This window comes from Macrotis lagotis, chromosome 7 (genome assembly GCF_037893015.1).
Source record: "Macrotis lagotis isolate mMagLag1 chromosome 7, bilby.v1.9.chrom.fasta, whole genome shotgun sequence".
Classification (NCBI taxonomy): domain Eukaryota; kingdom Metazoa; phylum Chordata; class Mammalia; order Peramelemorphia; family Peramelidae; genus Macrotis; species Macrotis lagotis.
This window is the reverse complement of record NC_133664.1, coordinates 156,072,098-156,091,321: the sequence shown is the minus strand read 5'-3', so window position 1 is coordinate 156,091,321 and position 19,224 is coordinate 156,072,098. Positions and strand designations below refer to the sequence as shown.

Here is a 19,224-nt window from a genome sequence, read left to right as displayed (position 1 = left end):
TTCAGATATAAAATAAGAAAGATTTATTTCATCTCTGAAGATATGAGAACCATAGGTCTTAGAGCTCTCAGTAGTCTTTTCTCTTTGTAGGAATTCTTTCTCATCAACAATCACCAGTGTTTGAAATACCTGAAGTTAAAACCTAGAAAATAAAAATTACTATTTCTATAAGTTGCAAACAAATACTGGATATATACTAATAATTGATCAGATTTAAGAATCATGAATTAGCAAACAGACTATTACTGGCAGTTTTTCATCCCCTAATCTCAAAGTAAGAATTATTTATTAAATTTCCATATTCCAAATTTTTCCTGTCCTGGTTAGTTTTGCTGTTGACTGAATTCTGGAATACCTTAGATGGTCTGGATTCTCCTTTCAAAGAATAGAGCAAAATTCAGTAAAATGTGCAACAGATTGGAGTCAAAAGACCTGTGTTCATTGTCTAACTTGTAAATATATCTTATGAATGTTACAATAACTTTGCTAACTATAAGTTTTGTTTTTATTGTAGTCAATCTATATTAGTCCAGCTATATGACTACACAAGTCTGTTAAACTCTCTAATCCTGATCTTTAAAATGAGACTAAAGAAATCTGTATTATTTACTCTAATGGAATTCTTTGAAAATTCAAAGAATCTGAGTTAGAAGAGATCTCAGAATTCATCTATTTCAACCTTTCTTGTATCAGACATCTTTTCTGATGAGTGGGCATCTAACCTCTGTTTAAGGGCCATCAGTAATAGGGAAATCTCTTACCCCCAGGGCAGTACTTTGGACAGCTCTAAAAGTTAAAACATTTGTGCTAGAATAGTTTTCATTGTAACTTCTATGAGTTGTTTCTAGTTTGGCCCTCCAGTCAAAATGGGGTGATGGGGGCGGGGCAGAGAAGGGAGGAAAAAACAACTTTAATTGCTCTTTAATCTGAGTGACCTTCACATTGATGACATCTATCCTGTCCCTCCTGTGCAAATCTCTTCTCCAAGCATTTCCACATCCTTTACAATATCTGTTTTTGCTTTGATTTCTAGTAACGCATTATCTTAGTTACACACCTCCAGAAAAGGAAGATTAAATGATACAAAAATGGAAAATGATATTTAAATGGAAGCAATTACATGATCATGATCATTGCCATTTTCTAATCATCGTTATCTTTTGAACAACACTAAGTTTTATTATATATTATTCTATATAGGTCTTTTGAAAGTCAATATGGCATAGTAAATGGATAGAAAGGTGGTCTCAGAGTCAGCATGATATGTGTTAGTCATGTTTCTGACATATATAGACCATTAATTTCTCAGTATTCATAAGCAACTCCCTAAAATTTGGACTTACAGAAGAGTTGTCTGTATGTGGGTTGAAGCAATTTGCTCAAATTCAACACCCGTGAAATAATAGTACCATAAAAATTGTGTGTGTGTGTGTGTAAGTTTTAGCAAACCAAACTAGACTGTAAACTCTCTGTTTAAGTTCTTAGAATCCCTTGGGCAGTGAAGTGTATATATTAAGCACTATATGTAAGGGACTGAAATTCAACTTGCAAAAGTATATTCTTAAACACCTTTCTCCTAAATTGCATTTTACAATACTTATTCTAAAAATAGTTGGAAGAGCATTTGAAATGAGCAGAACAAAGGGTTCATATTAAAATTTTTTTAAAAAATTCATTTTAAAGACACATTTTAGTAATGTAAAGTACTTACTAGAGGCATAACTAAAAGGCTCTTTGTGTAATTAAAATGAAAATATATATTATGTTATTTACATATATAATATGTATATAATTGTGGTACAAAAATACAATATATTCACTTTTCTTGTTATTTGTTTTTTGTAAGTGGCTTGCCCAAGGCCACACAGCTAGGTAATTATTAAGTGTTTGAGGCCACATTTGAACTTGGGTCCTCATGACTGCAGGGCTGGTGCTCTATCCACTACAACACCAAGCTGCCCCCATAATCACTTTTCTAATGCAACAATAACTCAAACATTTTTACTTGTGGTTCTTTGTGCATAACTTTATCTTGTACTTATTTCATTTTGGGGTATACTTTTAGAATCTACCAGGCAATTATCTATATTGTATCCATATTTATAGATACAGACTATTTCATGTATTCATATGAATAATATGCATTGAACATTATTAAACTCCATGTGATCTCATAGAAGTGACAATAATGAAAGCTCTAGCCCATGAAAATGATCTTATTTAATTCTTTGCCAAATAGCATGAAATTGGAGTATGCCATATTAAACCAGGAAATTTCTGAGATGAAGAATATAAGCATAACAATGACTATTTAATTACTGTTGCTATTTTGGTACTTAGTATAGGGTTTCTAAAGTTTAAAAATGAATATGTGTAATTATAATATCTCTAGAATTTGGATATTTACATAAGTCTAGTCTTAGGAGAAATAATATACATATGAGAACAATAATGATATTCTGAGCATTTTTGTGAAATAAAGCATTCTGGGGAAATATTATTTATCATGCTTATCATATTTTACAATAAAACTCACTATAATAATAATATATGTTCAATTTTCTTCTCCACCCACCTATTTCATCTAAACTGTTAAAAATTTTTCTTTAAAAAGTAGCATAACCCAATCCCTCACCCAGCTCTCAAGAAAATCTTACGATTAATAAAATATATCTCTTATTATAAAATACTTTTTTTAGTGTCCTATTACAAGCAAAGGCCCAAATGAAAGTCTAATTTTCTTCTGAAGCTCTTACTAGAGTAGGACTTTTAAAAAAGTCATCTTAATCCATTTTTTCCTTCCATGTTGTTGTGTCAATTATTCTAACTTTTAGTCTTGAGCTTTAAACCAATATTTTAAACAATGCAATCTCTTATGGCTTAGTAAAATGATAATGCCTCCCCTCCCCCTAGTCTTTCATCGAGTCTTTCCTCAAATCTTCAGTCCCCACTCAATCTGTCCCTTATCATCCCTCATCTCTCTGTTCTTTCAGGAACCAGCAATCCAATGCAAGACAATTCAATAAAATAAATAGGTTCTTCGGCTTCATCAAAAAATTGTCATCTACATATTGCCCATAATATACTATCTTAGCTATTAAGATCTAAAATTCAACTTTTTGCAAAGTGGTCAGCTGAAGATTAGAGTTATTCTCTATCAATTAGTATTATTCTTTACCTCCTCTAAACAGTACAGCTATAGAGAAAGTTACTTAGAACTTCCTCCTAAATATCCCTCCTCTTGAATAGTACTAACTTGTAAATCAAGAATAAGGTCAAGAGTGAGAGATCTTCAAAACAAAAGGACTTAAGTAAACAAATATGTGCCCAATCTAGAAGTTAATAACTGTAGGTTCCTATTGAATTACTAAGAATATCATGTATAAAATGCTTATTAATGAATGTCAATATTACATTGTATCTAGTAACTCAGTGATATGAATACTCTCTCCAACTATCTAGATTTTACAGAGATATCCAAGAAAGAGCATTAATTAAAAATAATAAAGATAAATTACCATTAGAAAAATGTTTTGGGGCAGCTAGGTGGTGTAATGGATAGAGTATGGGCCCTGAAATCAGGAGGACCTGAACACAAATCCGGCCTCAGACATGTAATAATTACCTAGCTGTGTGACCTTGGGCAAGTCATTTAATGCCATTGTCTTGCAAAAAAAAAGAAAAAAGAAAGAAAAATGCTTCAAATCACTACTTGAGAAATTCAAATCAAAACAACCCTGAAGTTTTATGTCATGCCTAGTGAAGAGGCAAAGTTAGCAAAGACATAGTTAATATTGCAAGGACTTGGAAAGATAGGCAAAAAATATATTATTGGTGGAACTGTGAATTAAGATAATCATTTTGGAAAGTAATTTGGAATTCTTCAAATAAAGTGATCAAAATGTCCATAGCTTCTGATTAAGCAACTGCACCGCTAGGCAATATCCCAAGGAGGTACAGATAAAAAGAAAATTCTCTGTACAAACAAAAAAATCTATAAATCACTTTTTGTGCTAGTAAGGAAATGGAAATAAATACTCATGCACTGAGGACTGGATAGATAACTTGTGGCAACTGAATGCAATAGAATATTGTATACTACAGAGGAATAAAGAACCATGGGAAGATCTACAAGAAGTGATGCAAAATAGAATAAGCAGATCCAAGAAAACAATGTACATAGTGACTACAATAATTTATGTAAAACAACGACTAGAAAACAATTTAAATGAATTTTTCAATATTTCAAAGCTGAAGGTTATCCTCAAAAAAGAGATATGAGAAGATTCTTCTATTTATTCAATTGCTGGGGGTAGGGCTGGAAAGGACTAGGAAGGACTATATGGTATCAGGGTTTTTCCCCATTATATTGATTGATTTTACTCATGTTTATAATTTCCTATTTCCTAAAAAATATTTCTTAAAAGGGATTGCTCTCTGGAAGGAGGTAAGTAGAGGAATACAGAGGGAAATTTGAATAATACAAAAATAAAAGCTATCAAAGTTAATTTAAGCAATAAATAATAATAATTTGACCACTGATGGACTAATAGAAAAGATAAGTCAATGAAAAGAAAAAAATTAAGTTACTTTGAAAGTAATTTCTAAAATGATTTCTTATAGCTCATGTAAGAGTTTCTAAATCAATCAAGGAAGGATATTTCACAAAAAAATCATCAAATAATTACATGAAATACCATAATAAAGTCATTAGATAACTAAACATAAGTGAATTATATGTTTTTTAAATTATGGTTATAAAGTAAATTTAAATTGCCATACCTCTACCTCCTAGTCTCTTTTCTTCAGTCTTTGTGATTATATAATTAAGGAATGCAAAATAATTAAATATTAGCCTAAATAAAATACCTAGAAAGGTAATTACACTTTAGTTGACAAAAAAATCATAAAGTATATTCAGATTACATTGTATTTTAGATTACTTGTACCATCCTTACTCAGCTTCTTCTGAGAAATGTCAGTTTATATTACATATTCATAATTTGATTTTAATTAACAAAGTTTTACTGCTTAGAATTCAGCATCACTATCATAGTGTCATTGTTCATCTTCAAGAATTTAGGACAAACAATTACAACTACTACTTTATACATGGTCTCTCTCAATTATGATCAACAGGTTAAAAAACATTTTCAAAAGCTAAACTGATATTAATACTTACCAATAGAAAACTGAAGGACAGAAGCTGTTGTTGTATTAAGTCCAGCAGTGGTCTAGAGAAAGGAACAAAGAAATATTAGAGATAAATGGAAAAGGACACAGAGAAAGAGAGGGAAAAAATGAGTATCAGGAAAAAAAGAAAGGAATGAGAAAAGAAATAAAAAATATGGAAAGAATTATTAGTGTTATATTTAATCATTTTCTCTCACCATCTGAATTTTCTTTCTTTTTAATAAAAGTTTATTCATCGTTAAGTCTAGAAATATGGAGCTATTCCACATTGCTTTGGGAGAAACATAGGATAGGAACAGTAGTAATTGCTTATATCCTTTGTTGCCTATACTGAAGCTAGTGAAATCTGTTGGGTAGCAAAGTAGAATATTGCAAAAAGAATCATATATAGAAAATGAGGTTAACAAAAAAATATTAGGGTATAGGATGATTTTTTTTCTTTTAAAAAGCCTAGAAACATACTCAAGATATCTTTATTTTTTTGGCAAGGCAATGGGGTCAAGTGACTTGTCCAGGGTCACATAGCTAAGTAAGTACTAAGTGTCTGAGGCCATATTTGAATTCAGGCTGATGCTCTATCCACAGTGCCACCTACCTGCCCCCTCAAAATATCTTTAATGCTCCCCAGTTTCATGAATGTCATCCTACGCTGATGAGATGCTAACTTGTTTCAAAAGGCTTGCAAAAATTATTCCATAATTTTTTATGTTAGATAATTTTTCCTTTTCAGAGTGTTATTAGAGCTTAAAACAGCACCAAGAATTTTAGGACTTCCTGTATGCAACTTAGGTTCCTCTAATCACAATAAAAACAGATCATAAACTGTATATCACAATAGTTAATGAACTACAAGTGACTATCATAACCCAGAACTCTTCTTCTTTAAGTAGAGTTGGCATCATAATAATTTGCTTAAAATAATCAAGATTTTGATTATTACTATAACTATATGAATACTGCAAATGGTACAAATATTGTTACAATTCATTCTTTCCACACAATCTGTGCCAGTCAGGAATTCTTACTTACATGATTTCGAATGAACATTTCTAATTCTAACTTATTTATAGTAAATTCTTGATCTTAAAACACAAAAAGAATCACTATTAAAAAAATAGGAAATTCTGATGATTTCCACATTATATGAGTGTACTAACTTCCCCCACTAATGTCCTTCTCTGGTGGTCCATCATGGTGGGGAACTGACCTAAGTTTTGGAAGGTTCTTTGAGAAGAGTAGAAGCTCTGATAGTTCCTTCTAAGGTGGAAAATAATCATGAGTTGGACGGTGGTGGTAAATTCTGTGGGGTCTGAAGACAGGCCCAGCTATACTAGGCAAGAAAAGTTTGTTATTTAGTGGCATAACAGTTAAAAGTGCAGACTTGGAATCAGAAAAAAACCTAAGTTCATATCTTTCCTCAGAAGCTTACTAGCTTATGACCTTGAGAATTTCACTTAAACTCTCCTAAGTCTCAGTTTCTTTATCTGTAGAGTGGGTAAATAACAGCAGCTGCATTTCAGGATTATTATTATTAGGGGAAATGGGATAACATATAAAGCATTTTGCAAAGCATGAAACACTCTATAAATGCTAGATTGACCACTGGGTGATGAATTTCTTTCAGCTGCATGGTTAGCTATCTAAGCAGTGGAAGGTTGCAGTCTTTATAGGTAAAGGAAGGATATACACCAAAAGAAATCATTGAATCTATTGAAGAATATATGAAGTAAATGTACACCGGCAGCTTTTCTGTTCTTTTCCTTAAAGCTGAAGAAGTCAAGAAAATTTTTTGAAAAATCCTTGGAATATAAATTCTTTGAAGTCAAGACAAATACAAAAAAATAGAAGTTTATAGAAGGATCACCCCGGCAACTATCAACAAAGGCAAAAAAAAAAGATAATAGAAGTTGACAAATGCACATAGTGCTATATTATTCATGATTCCATTGCCCTAGCAGTAGCCCCTGCTTATGAAGTCACACTGCTGACTCCTAAATTACACAGACACACCATGGAGAGTAGAATACCACAGATAATCAAAGACTGATGACTATTGATTTGTCAACACATTTTTTTATACTAGTGTGACTAAGGAGCTGTGAAATAATTTATTTTCCTCTCACTTCTCCTCCTTTTTTCCATTTAGCATTCATAGGTGAAATGAAGAAAAGACTTTCAGAAACATGGGGCATGATTAATCCCATAAACTATATAATTTGTATTCAGATCACTAATCAATTACATTTGAAATTGGTAATTATAAATATTCAATTCATTTTTACCTAAAACATCAATATAATTTTACCCTGAAAAATTAGTAGTTCTTTATCTCTGACAAGATGACAACTTAAGGGCTTCTTAGAAGGGATTTTTATCAATAATATATGTGAGCTAAGAACAATTTACTTACAGGTCTTTGCTACAAAATACCTGAGCTTTAAGATGTTCCCAAAAGACTGAAGCATGTAAAGCATGAAGATTTATAGATGCCTGAATCTAAAGAATTTATCACTCATGGTCAGGCCATTAACCCTTGAAAGAAGGGTATGTAGAAAGATGTTTGTACCCTACTCAATGTCATTTTTCATGCTCTTTGGCTCTCCAGACCTATTTTTATTAGGTGTGATTCTTCCAAAGCCTGAATTCATCTATAGAGTAGAATAAGTTTCCCAACATATCAGAGTATCACTTGTAAATAATTTTTTGGAGGGTAATTAAAAGATGACATAAGAGTTAATATCACACCAATCTCCTGTAGATTGTTTCTTTCCACATGATAAGAGTAAATAGATTAAGCAGCAAAATGACTTTATTTTATACTACGAAAAAGAACAAAATCACAGGGCAGTAAAGTGCTATTTTATGTTTGAAATCTAACAATATCTCTTAGTAGAAAGCAGATTTTATTAACATCTCAAGTCACATCTCAATTTTCTCATATATAAATCAGGGAGCTGTGTTAGAAGACTTCTAAAGTCCATTCTATATCTAGATATATGACACTATGCTATGTAAATATTAAAATATCAGCTTGGCTCCTTACATATTATGGCAAGTACCTGGTCTGGAGGTTTTTTCCTACTTCATTCAATATCTAATTAACTTCCCTCACCAAAGGGAGTTGTTATTTTGTTTTATTATAGGTCAAGCACTTAGCCTGTGATTAATTTGATGATATATTAAAATATAATATTTATGGTAAAAAATCAATTTTGGCATTCAGTGGATCCATTGTTCTCTGGCCCAAAGATAACAGGTTAAAATTGGATGGAATATTTCTGATACTCATGGGTATATTCACCCAAATTTTTTTCAAATAAATTGTATTCATCTGAATATAATTAAAAGAACTATTTTTGAAAGTTAAAAAACAAATTATGTTCTAGGTGATACCAAGTTAGTGGTTTTTGTAGATTTTTTCATTTTTTTTACCCACTGGTTTAGTCATGTAAGCTTAGAATGAAAGAAGATAAGTTAGATTTTTGTAATGCACTATTCAGCTATGAAACCAACACAGAAAGCAACTATTAACAAAAACAAAAAAATGGCACAGCTTTGTAGAAGTAAGTAAATATAAATGTTTTCCTTTATATTTTAATTTACATGAATTCCAGGAATAGATTTAGAACTTCAGTCACAATATTTCAGACTTAAATTTAATTTTACTTGGGAGAAAATGTCACTAAGGAAAAAAGAATATTTGTTGACTAGAATATAAGCAAGATTCTTAAACTTTAATATTTCACTGTAGTTCAAATGATATAAAAACTTCCCAGGAAACTCCTAGGTTGAGAATACAATCCTATGTATATTTCTTACCTTTGGAAGCCCTCTTTAAAAAGGTTATTAAATTAGAAAATTATTTTAAGCATTGCTTTTTTATTGTGTTTAATACTAATAATATTAGACAAATCTAGAGGGTTGATTAGGTAAGCTGACCCTTATAGAAAATTCATATAGTCAGGAAAAGAAATAACATGTGTTTTATGTTAGGTGATTATGAATTTAAAGGCTCTTTTTGGGCAATATTTTATTTCCTGTTGACTGCTGAAAAAGTACAATTTGAGGAGCATTTCTAAAGTACTACCAGATATAAGCCATTTACAAAAGGAAATGATTCTCTGTTCAAATTGTCTTCTGAGGAGGAAATGACATTTTTCCTAAAAATTTATAAATAATTAAGTTCTTTAGAAAAAAAAAGAAAAATCAAGAGTGATATGCACTATTTAAAAAAAAATACTAGCAAAACTTTGCTTTAGGGGCTTCTTTAAGTAGAGCTACAGTCCTGGAGTCACATTCAACTTGGGGAATAATACAGCACCTTCCCAGACTTGAGTTATGAGCACCTATTATTTTAATTTGCATGCAATTAATTCTGTTGTATGAGCTCCAATTTCAACAAGAAACTCCTCAATTTATCAATGTTTTAAGGCTCCTTTCTTCAATAAATTAAATGTAACTATTGCCATGAAAGAGGTACTGATGCAGTATGAAAAAGAACCATGTTACATAAAATTAATTGGCTATCATTTCTTGATAACTAAATCTTCTTTTAATTGCTCTAGCATTTCCCTTTCTTTTAAAAAACATGGAACACAGTCTTTCAGGAACCTCTTAAACTAATGATGCTGAAATAGGATGTGGGTTTGCAGTGATAAAATGGGGGGAAAATAAAACCAAAAAATCCCCCAAACCTACTACAAAAGACAACAGAATAAGCTAGATATGTGAAATAAGAAGAATGAGTATCAAGTAAGATTATATCAGAGAAAAGGGAGACAGAGGAGACAACAAATACTACAAGCTTGAGCAACTCAGTTTTGTAAAATTGGGTTTCAATATTTGTATACTTGAGTCAAACAAATCAAAAGATAATTAACTATATACTGATAGCTAGTGGTTATATAAAATCATATAATATCACTTTATTAGCCAAAACTTAATGATTAAAACAGCCCAATATTTATTTTTAGTGTGAATTAAAGGAAATATAATATAGCTTTTAAGAATTTGAAATAGATAATTCTAAACATAACTTTTAAAAATAAGTTCATTTATTTTTAAGTTCATTTTATTCTTAGTCATTACAAGTCACACTGGTAACCATTGATAATGATAATGGAAAGTTATTTATATAACACTTTATTGTTTTTTAAAGTATTTACTGTACATAGTATGAGTCTAAATTTTAGAACATTTTGAGAAAATCATTCATTTTGCATGTCTGATTTGCTTAGAAACTGTAATGGAAATTTCTTTCATACAAGCAAATTAAAAAACATATGACTTTGTTAAGTCTGAGAATTTCAAAAAATAATTAAATGAAATATTATTTAGTGACCCTAATAACAGTACTAAATAGAGTCACTTGAAGCTTTGCCAGTTGTTTTATTATTATAATTTTTTCTTTTTACCATTGAAACACCTCTTCGCCTCTTCTTAGAAATATATAAGCCATGTTATAACATCTTAATAATCTTAAATAGGATAATAAAACTCTCATTGGTTAAAAAATTTCTTAAGACTTAATTAGACAAAATAGATTTTTAAAAAGTCTTAAGCATTTAGAATCATGTCACCAAGAAACTTTCCCTTACCAGTTCTCTTGGACCATATGGTTCACAGAACGTCACAGCATTGCCATGCATAATTACACCACACTGCTTTCCAATCTCACAGTTGTTACATTCAATCCTGCAAAAACATAGAAATTCATTTCAAATATGAGATCTAAAGTTGTATAAGGTTACTAACCGCAGAAAGGAAATTCAATGATTGGCAAAGTCCAGATTGCACAGATTTTAGCTCTATATTACACCAACAAGAATGTAATCAAATTGAATTGGACTCATTGTTTTCATCTTAAAGGCTTATCAATAAAAGCTAGAGCTAATTATTAAGATAAACAACTTATTAAGTTATTAAAATTTCACAGATAAAATGAGATAACTGATTTTTTTTGTTTAAACATGTTTAAAGATCTGTAGTCAGCAAAATTTTCAGTTTACTCATGGCACTTATTCTTCCTTACATGGGTTTTAGAATTTCCATCTTAGACTGATTTACTGGTTTTGGTTTTCTGTTGTCATGTAAGAACATTAATGAAACTACTCTAATTCTGGGGGAGCAGCTAGGTGGTATGATGGATAGAAGACTGTGCCTAAACTCAGGAAGACCTGAGTTCAAAACCGGTCTCAGATACTTAGTAGCTATATGCCCATGAACAAGTTTCTTAAACCTGTTTGCCTCAGTTTCCTCATCTGTAAAATGAGCTGGAGAAGGAAATGGCAACCACTCCAGTATCTTTTGTCAAGAAAACCTTAAATGGGGTCACAAAGAATTAGACACAGGTCAACAACAACTTATATTTCTTAAAACTATTTTGCATGCTGACCATAGTATTTTAGCATTTTTTAAAATGACATTTCAATCTACCATTTTAGGTCTGATATACTCATCTAATAAGGGGAAAAGATCTATGTTTCACCTTCTACCACCTAGCACCTCATGAGAGCTGTAATTCATGAAGAAAGAACATTTTTGAAGACTTCTCATCCCAGGTGCTAAACATTGTGAAAAGGGCACTCTGCCCTTAATTTCAAAGACCTTTGTAGTATGCCCTTTCAGCTATTTGCTTATGTCTGAGACAAAGCAGCTAGGTAGGCAGCAAAAAATTCTGAGACATATTTCTCCTAGCAACCTTGGGAGTAGAAGCAAGAAATATGAACAATAAATAATAGGTATATGCTGAAGTATGCTACATGATGTATTTCATGGAGGGGAAAAAACCTGTCATCCAAGTTTGTAGCCAAGAACAATAAGACCAAGAGTCTCCAGATTTGAACAAATGTGACATAATGTCTTCAGTATATAGGTTACTATGTTATTGGATTGTGACAGACCTTTTTAAGAAAATTTTCACTCTTTTAAGAATAAGAATCTAGGCAATTTTAGGTGTTTATCAGTCATGTCTGACTCTTCATGAATGCATTTGGGGTTTTCTTGACAAAGATTGGTTTGCCAGTTCCTTCTCTAGCTTATTTCATGGATGAAGAAACTGAGGTAAACATGGTTCAATGACTTGCCAAGGATCACAAATACATACATACATACATACATACATATATATATATATATATATATATATATATATGAGATCATATTTGAAATCAAGAAGATTAGTTTTTTTCTGGCACAGTAATTACTAGACCACTTTGCTATTCCTGACTTGGCCTTAGGAAGATATACCAGAAGGACAATTTTTAAAAAATCCCTACTTTTTTAAGCCTGGATCTCAACTGTTTTAGGGATTTTGGAGAATCTACTCTATTTGTGTCTACTTCTTCCTTGCTATGTGAAGCTCTTCCACATAGATAGTCTACAATGCTGGGGAAATCATGTTCATGTTTGACACAAATAGTGTAGTTTTAATTATGATATCCCTTTGAAATGATGCAGGTAGTCTAATTTGAAATTATGATCACTGAATGTAATAAAGAAAAAGGAAATACAAAAAATTTCATATTATAATGATACCAGCAGGATGGTTTTGCATCTATGATATAATGAAATGACTCAAGATGTGCAAGCAGGCAACAACAAATCTGAGAATATGAATGATGTGAATATTCAAACAATAAACCCAACATTGAATTTGAAGTTGGGGATACCTGGGATTGAATTCTGCCTCAAACACTTATTAACTGGATAACTACAGTCAAGCCATCTCAGCCCTTGGGGTCTCAGCTTATTCATCTACAATAGAGGTAACAATACTCCTGAGTGCCTTCTGAAGCAGATTAAAAAATATAACTAGGATATATTGAACAAAATAGCTAAAGATGCAGCACTTGCTATAAATCGATATGTAGCTTTAGGGTTATGTATGGTTTAGTGGTCCCCATTTCTATTTCATCTACAATATGGGAATTATCTCTAGTACCTTTCTCATAAAGTCATTGTGTATGTCAGAGCATGACACTAGCTTGAGCAAGTCACTTGACCTCTTTCTCAGTTTCTTTGACTATTAAATATGGATAATGATAGCTCTTATTTCCCTTGATTGTTGTGAGGATACAACAAGAAAATAGTTGTAAAGTGCCTAGCTTATTGTCTAGTACATAAGCACTGTATAAATATTAGCTATTATTATATATAAAGTTTTATGCAAGTTTTAGTGTGCTTTTTTATAAGTATTAGACATTGTCAATATCAGAATTTCCTTCTCTGACACAGACAGCAACTTTATATTACAGTATTGCTAAAAAAACTCTAAATTCCTGACACACCTGGAAGTTTAATATAGGGGCAGAGATCATGTAGTTAGTAAGTCTCAGAATTGGGACATAAACCAAAATCTTTCTTTTTTGTTTCCAAACTCAGCACTCCATCTATTTATTATACTCTACAAACTAAGATTGAGTACAGTTTCTGGGACATAGTAATGATATTTGTCCTTAAGAAGACCATGGCATCAGGAAGGTAGAAGACCGTGACATGTGAGTGAATTGGTGTAAGTGAAGCAGGGCTGTGCAAAGTCACTAGTCTCATTTTCTCCAGAGTTATCTGGGTCCAGTGGTTAGATATGAATCAGTATGATTAGAAATGGCCCAGGATGCAAAGCAATTAAAGTTAAGTGACTTGCCCAAGATCACATAGCTATTAAGTATTAAGTATATAAGGGCACATTTGAACTCAGGTCCTCCCGACTCCAGGGCTGATACTCTACCATACCACCAAAACATTATTGTAGTAATACTCACCATTTAAATGCCTATTCTCTTTCTCTTCCCCTAAACCATGCAACCTCTTATCTGGCATGGATGGAGAGAATTGTTAACTTATTTTATGTCTGCTTCCAGCTGTATATAGAGAAAGATGGCAGTGTAGAGAGTGAGGAAGTAAACAAATGCTGCTCAAGGGACTACTACCATTTGCAAGGCACTCTGCTAAGCACTTTACAAATATTATTTCATTTGATCCCCACAACAATCTTGTGAGCTAGGTACTATTATGAATCCTTATTTTGCAGGTAAGGAAACCGAGGAAAGCAAGTTGACTAACATGTTGCCTCTCTGGGATTACTTGATTGTACAAGTTAGTGAACTTTTAGTTTGATATATGCAAATTGCCTGAGCTTTTCACCACTACTTCTCATAAAACTACATTAAAATGATTTTGCTAATCATGGTATGACCTTCCCAATAATTACTACATCCAGAGATTTTTCTCATAAAGATTTTCTATTATCCCTAAAGTATCATTTTAGCAACAGAGAAGGGCCTAATAATGTCCTGGACTCTTTGAGCCCAAGAAGACTAAAGTTCAAGCCTCGTGTGTGTGTGTGTGTGTGTGTGTGTGTGTGTGTGTGTGTGTGTCCTTAGTGGCTAGCAAAGTATCTGTCACATAGTAGTTTTTTTTTTTTTTTTTTTTTAGGTTTCTGCAAGGCAAATGGGGTTAAGTGGCTCACCCAAGACCACATAGCTAGGTAATTTTTAAGTGTCTGAGGCTGGATTTGAACTCAGGTACTCCTGACTCCAGGGCCAGTGCTCTATCCATTGTACCACCTGGCCACCCCGAGCTCATTCTTTCTTTGGAGAAGTGAATCATATTCAAATAGACCTTGCTATAAACTAAACAAGAAAACACCACCATTTTGAAGAAAAATGTAAAGATCTTAAGGTATTCATTAGGCAAGAAAATAAATTATTTGGTAGCCTTGATTCCTTTTGAGATACTGTCCATCCTTATTCACTACTTTTACTATATTTCTCTTTCCTTATGTGAATAACCTCCTTGAGAAGTCATCTTTACAATATTACTTCATTCCTTTACTCTTAATTTTTTCTTAAATCTTTGTAGTCTGGCTTCTGTTCTCATCATTCAACCAAAATAACTATCTGCAAACCGACTAACAATCTTTTAATCTCTAAAACTAATGGCTTTTTTCCCAGTTCTCATTCTTCTTGACCTCCTGGGAACCTTGGACATTGTTGATCATCCTCCTCTTTTTGGTACTCTCTTACTAGGTTTTGTGTGACACTGATCTCTCCTTTTTCTCTGATTGGTTAATACTTCCTCTGTTTCCTTTGCTGGATCTATAGTAAAATCATGCCCACTTGCTGTGGGCATCCCTTATGTCTTTTGCATAGGCCCTCTTCTCTTTTCCCTATGGCATATTCCCAAGATTTTAAGTATTATCTCTATTTTGGCTAATATGAAAATATGTTTTGCATTATTTTGCATGTATAATTAGTGTCATATTGTTTGCCTTCTCAGTGGGTGGGGGAGAGGGAGTGAATTTGAAACTCAATTTTTTTCAGTGTTAATCTACTCATGCAGCCCTAATATTTCTCCTGACCTCTAGTCTTGTATCTTCAACTGCCTATTAAATATCTTGAACATTCCATATAAATCTTAAACTCAACACATCCAAAACTGAATTCATGGGCTTTCCTCCTTAACCTTTGCCCCTTCCCAGGTTTCCTAGGAAATTGCCAAGCATACTGCTCTCCTTCTAGCTATTCAAGCTTTTAATTAGGTGTCATGTTCAACTCCTTATTCTATCACTCCATATCCAATATATTGTCAAGGCCTTTTGATTTTATCTTCTTAACATCTCTTGTAGACAATCCCTTCTTTCTTCTGGCTCTATCAGCATCTTTGTAAGGGCTTTCATCTCCTCACACTCATAGTGTAGCAATTAATTTCTGGTTGGTTTCCCTGTATCAAGTCCCTCTCTATTCTTATCCAACCTCATTTTAGGTGTCAAATTAATCTTCCTAATAACTAAAGTATAACCATATTACTGTTCCCCATTAAATAAAGTCCAGTTCATTAAATATTAAGTCCAGGATAAAAATATAAATCAATCTTCAGTTTTGGCTTTTAAAATCCTTCATTGCTTGGTCCCTATCTTCCTAATGTTGTTATATTGTACCCCCTAAAAGTTTTCTATGATCCAAGGATACTGGACTTCTTGTTCTCCTGTGCAGAGTAAAAATATTTAGCATTTATATTATCCTTTAAGATTTTCAAAGTGTTTTACAAATATTATCATACTTTATCCTTACAACCATGCTTAGAGGTAACTGCTCTTATTATGCTCATTTTGCAGATGAGAAAACTGATACAGACAGAATAAGAATTTGTCTAGTGTCACACAAGTGACTGAGAATGGATTTGGATTAAGATCTTCTTGACTCTAGATCCAGAGATCTATACAATGAATAATCTAGTTGCCAAGCCAATCCAGATCCCAATTCTGAGCCTTTTCACTGAATGTCTTCCATGGCCAGAAGGCTTTCCCTCTTCATCACCATCTCTTAGCTCTCCTGGCTTCCTTCAAGTCTCAGATAAAGATTCACTTTCTGCACAAAATATTTCCCCGTTTTCCTCAGTCTTAGTGTCTTCCATCTGACAAGACCTCCCTGTTTATATTATATGTATCTTATTTGTAAATAACTGCATGCTTCCCCCCCCCCTTAGGCTATGAGTCCTTAAGAGCATGGGGTGATTTCCCCCCCCCTTTTTATCTTTGTTTAAAATAGTGCCTGGTACATTATTGATGCTTAATAAATAATAGTGTATTGGCTGTCAAAACAAAATAAGAACTATCATTTCCCTAGACTCTTAGTTACTTTGTCTTAAAATTCTCATGATTCTTTTGATTATTGTTTTTTCCCCTTTAATGATTGTGTACAACATCTGCCCAAGCAGACTACAAAGAATGTTTGTCATTTATATGACAAAATTTGTTACTGAATATTAAATGTTAGATGATTCCTTAACTCTGATATCCTCCTACATATAGTGAGAGGCTACAAATTCTGAAATATCACAATCTCAAGAGTTAAAATCACATATGATTCAAAGAAAGGGCAAATGATGGTGCACAATGAGCAGAAACAGAGCAAGTTACTCATAGTGACTCATGTTCAAGAAGTGGTATGAAATCCATTATTTTGGATATGTATAAGTAGAAGATGAGATTGTTTGGTCATGTAATGAGAGACAGAGACAGAGACAGATGAGAGAGAGAGAGAGAGAGAGACAGAGACAGAGACAGAGAGACAGAGGCAGAGACTACAGAGAGAGAGACAGAGAGAGTCATAAAGAGTCAGAGAAATGAGAAAGTGATAGAGATAGACAGAAAGAGAAAAATGAAAATGCCAAGTAGTACACTGGCATACTTCAAATGCTAAAAGATTAATAAATACGTTTTCAGAGGAGAAAAAAAGGTTTGGATGGGGATATAATCTTCATCAGAAATATAGGCAACCAATCAACAAAATCTAGAATGACAGCTGTTTGATGCACATCATTTTATTTCATTTTTAACACTGTGAACCATTAGGAGAGTCCTCATGACTTTTTTAAAAAAAAATTTCCTCTAACAGATTAATCTTCAATGAGTTGAATATTTAAAGTCATACAGTGCTCATTGAGATGATAGCAAATAGATGGATACTTAAGTCTAACTCTATGGAACATAGACTAAATATGTTAGTTCAGTGTATCTGATAACTTTATAATAGCATATTCTTCAGTCTTGTTTATTTGCTGGTGTTTCAATAGTTTAACTTCTTTGCTTTACAGATGGATATCTACTTTCTTCTGAAAATATAGGCTGCTAAAATTAAATTGTCTTCAGAGAGTTGAACTGTTGTAAAAACTATTGTTAAAATAACTTCTAGTTAAATGGTCTCCTCAATTTTCTAAAAATGAATCTTAATTTGATCCCTGGATTAGGAATTTCCAAAGAGTAAAGAATCTGATACTAATTGCATTTCTAGGCTATGACAATTTCCTCTATTTCTCTCTTTTTGCATATGAAAAGTAGAACATAAGGACATGACAATTAATGTATTAAAGGTATTCTGTTTGCTGCTGAAAATGATTTTTGCAATATTTTATGGCAATGAACAATCTAGTTTTTCTTTGACTCCTGATCTAATTTTTTTCTATTACATGTATTTGGTACCAATTATTTAACATATAGAAAATAAAACAAATACTGAAAGAATAATACTAATTTCTAATTATGCTAGTTTTTAGCTATGTGAATTTTGGAATTCTGAATAGCTTTAAACAATTTATTTTTTTATTTAAAGGGTCAGAAATCTACTTTCAAAATAAAAACATTATATTAAAAATGTCAAATTGTAGCCAAGAATTGATACAATAGAAAATATGTTAGGCTGAAATAATTATACTACAATCTATTTCCAGGTTTTTTGAAAATATCATTTGCTTAGTGATTATCGTTATCTACTTAACAACAAATTATGGTTTAATTCAGTGAAATAAGGAAACCCTCAAAATCTGAGTCTTTTCTTGTTGATCAACAAAAGCTAGTATCAATCCATAAATATTAACATGCTCTTAAGTCAGCATTTTTAAAAAGTTTACTGTAACAATTCTCCTGACAGGCAGAAATTTCATTATTTTGATGCCAGTTCTTTGTTTCTGTTCTCGATTATTTTGGTGTTTGGTCTTTGATGTGTAACAAAGAATCATGTGGTAAGGGTATATGAGTTGGAAAGAGCAAGTTTTTAAAGCCACCATTAGATGGTTAATATATCCTTTCAAAATTATTAGGTATGAAAATAAGTCAGGAGGAGACTCTACTGCAACACCATTCAAGCAGACACAGAGGAATCTCTGAAATACAATGGAGAATTTGAAATTTAAATGTCACTGAAGTCTGTGGGCCCACACATATAATAATTGGAGTGATTCATATACATGGCTTTCAGCAGGCAGGAAAGAGGAAAAAAGAGGAGGAGGATTAATGGGGAAATTATATTCATTTGAACTCTTTGCGCAAACTGGAGATTTATGAATAGTTTGCTGTGACATCACACCAATGACAGACAATAAATAAACAACTGAAAGGCTGTTTTGCAAGAGTAATGTCTTTGACAATGATCATTGCTCTTCTTGGGTCAAAATGAAGTCACTCAGCCTTTGGTCAGGTCTGCTGCCCAGACAAGTTAATCAACTGGAAACACACTGACAATTATGCATTAT

The 19,224-nt window shown here is 32.3% G+C and overlaps 1 protein-coding gene across 1 annotated transcript in view; it reads right to left on the bottom strand.

Annotated features, from left to right (window-relative positions):
* RELN (reelin) overlaps nt 1–19,224 on the bottom strand; it is a 548,816-nt gene that overhangs the window by 295,738 nt on the left and 233,854 nt on the right. The window contains exons 7-8 of the mRNA XM_074193988.1: nt 10,791–10,887; nt 5,183–5,234 (exon numbers count right to left, since the gene is read on the bottom strand). Coding sequence (XP_074050089.1) covers nt 5,183–5,234; nt 10,791–10,887 — 149 coding nt within the window. The remainder of the gene's footprint in view (nt 1–5,182; nt 5,235–10,790; nt 10,888–19,224) is intronic.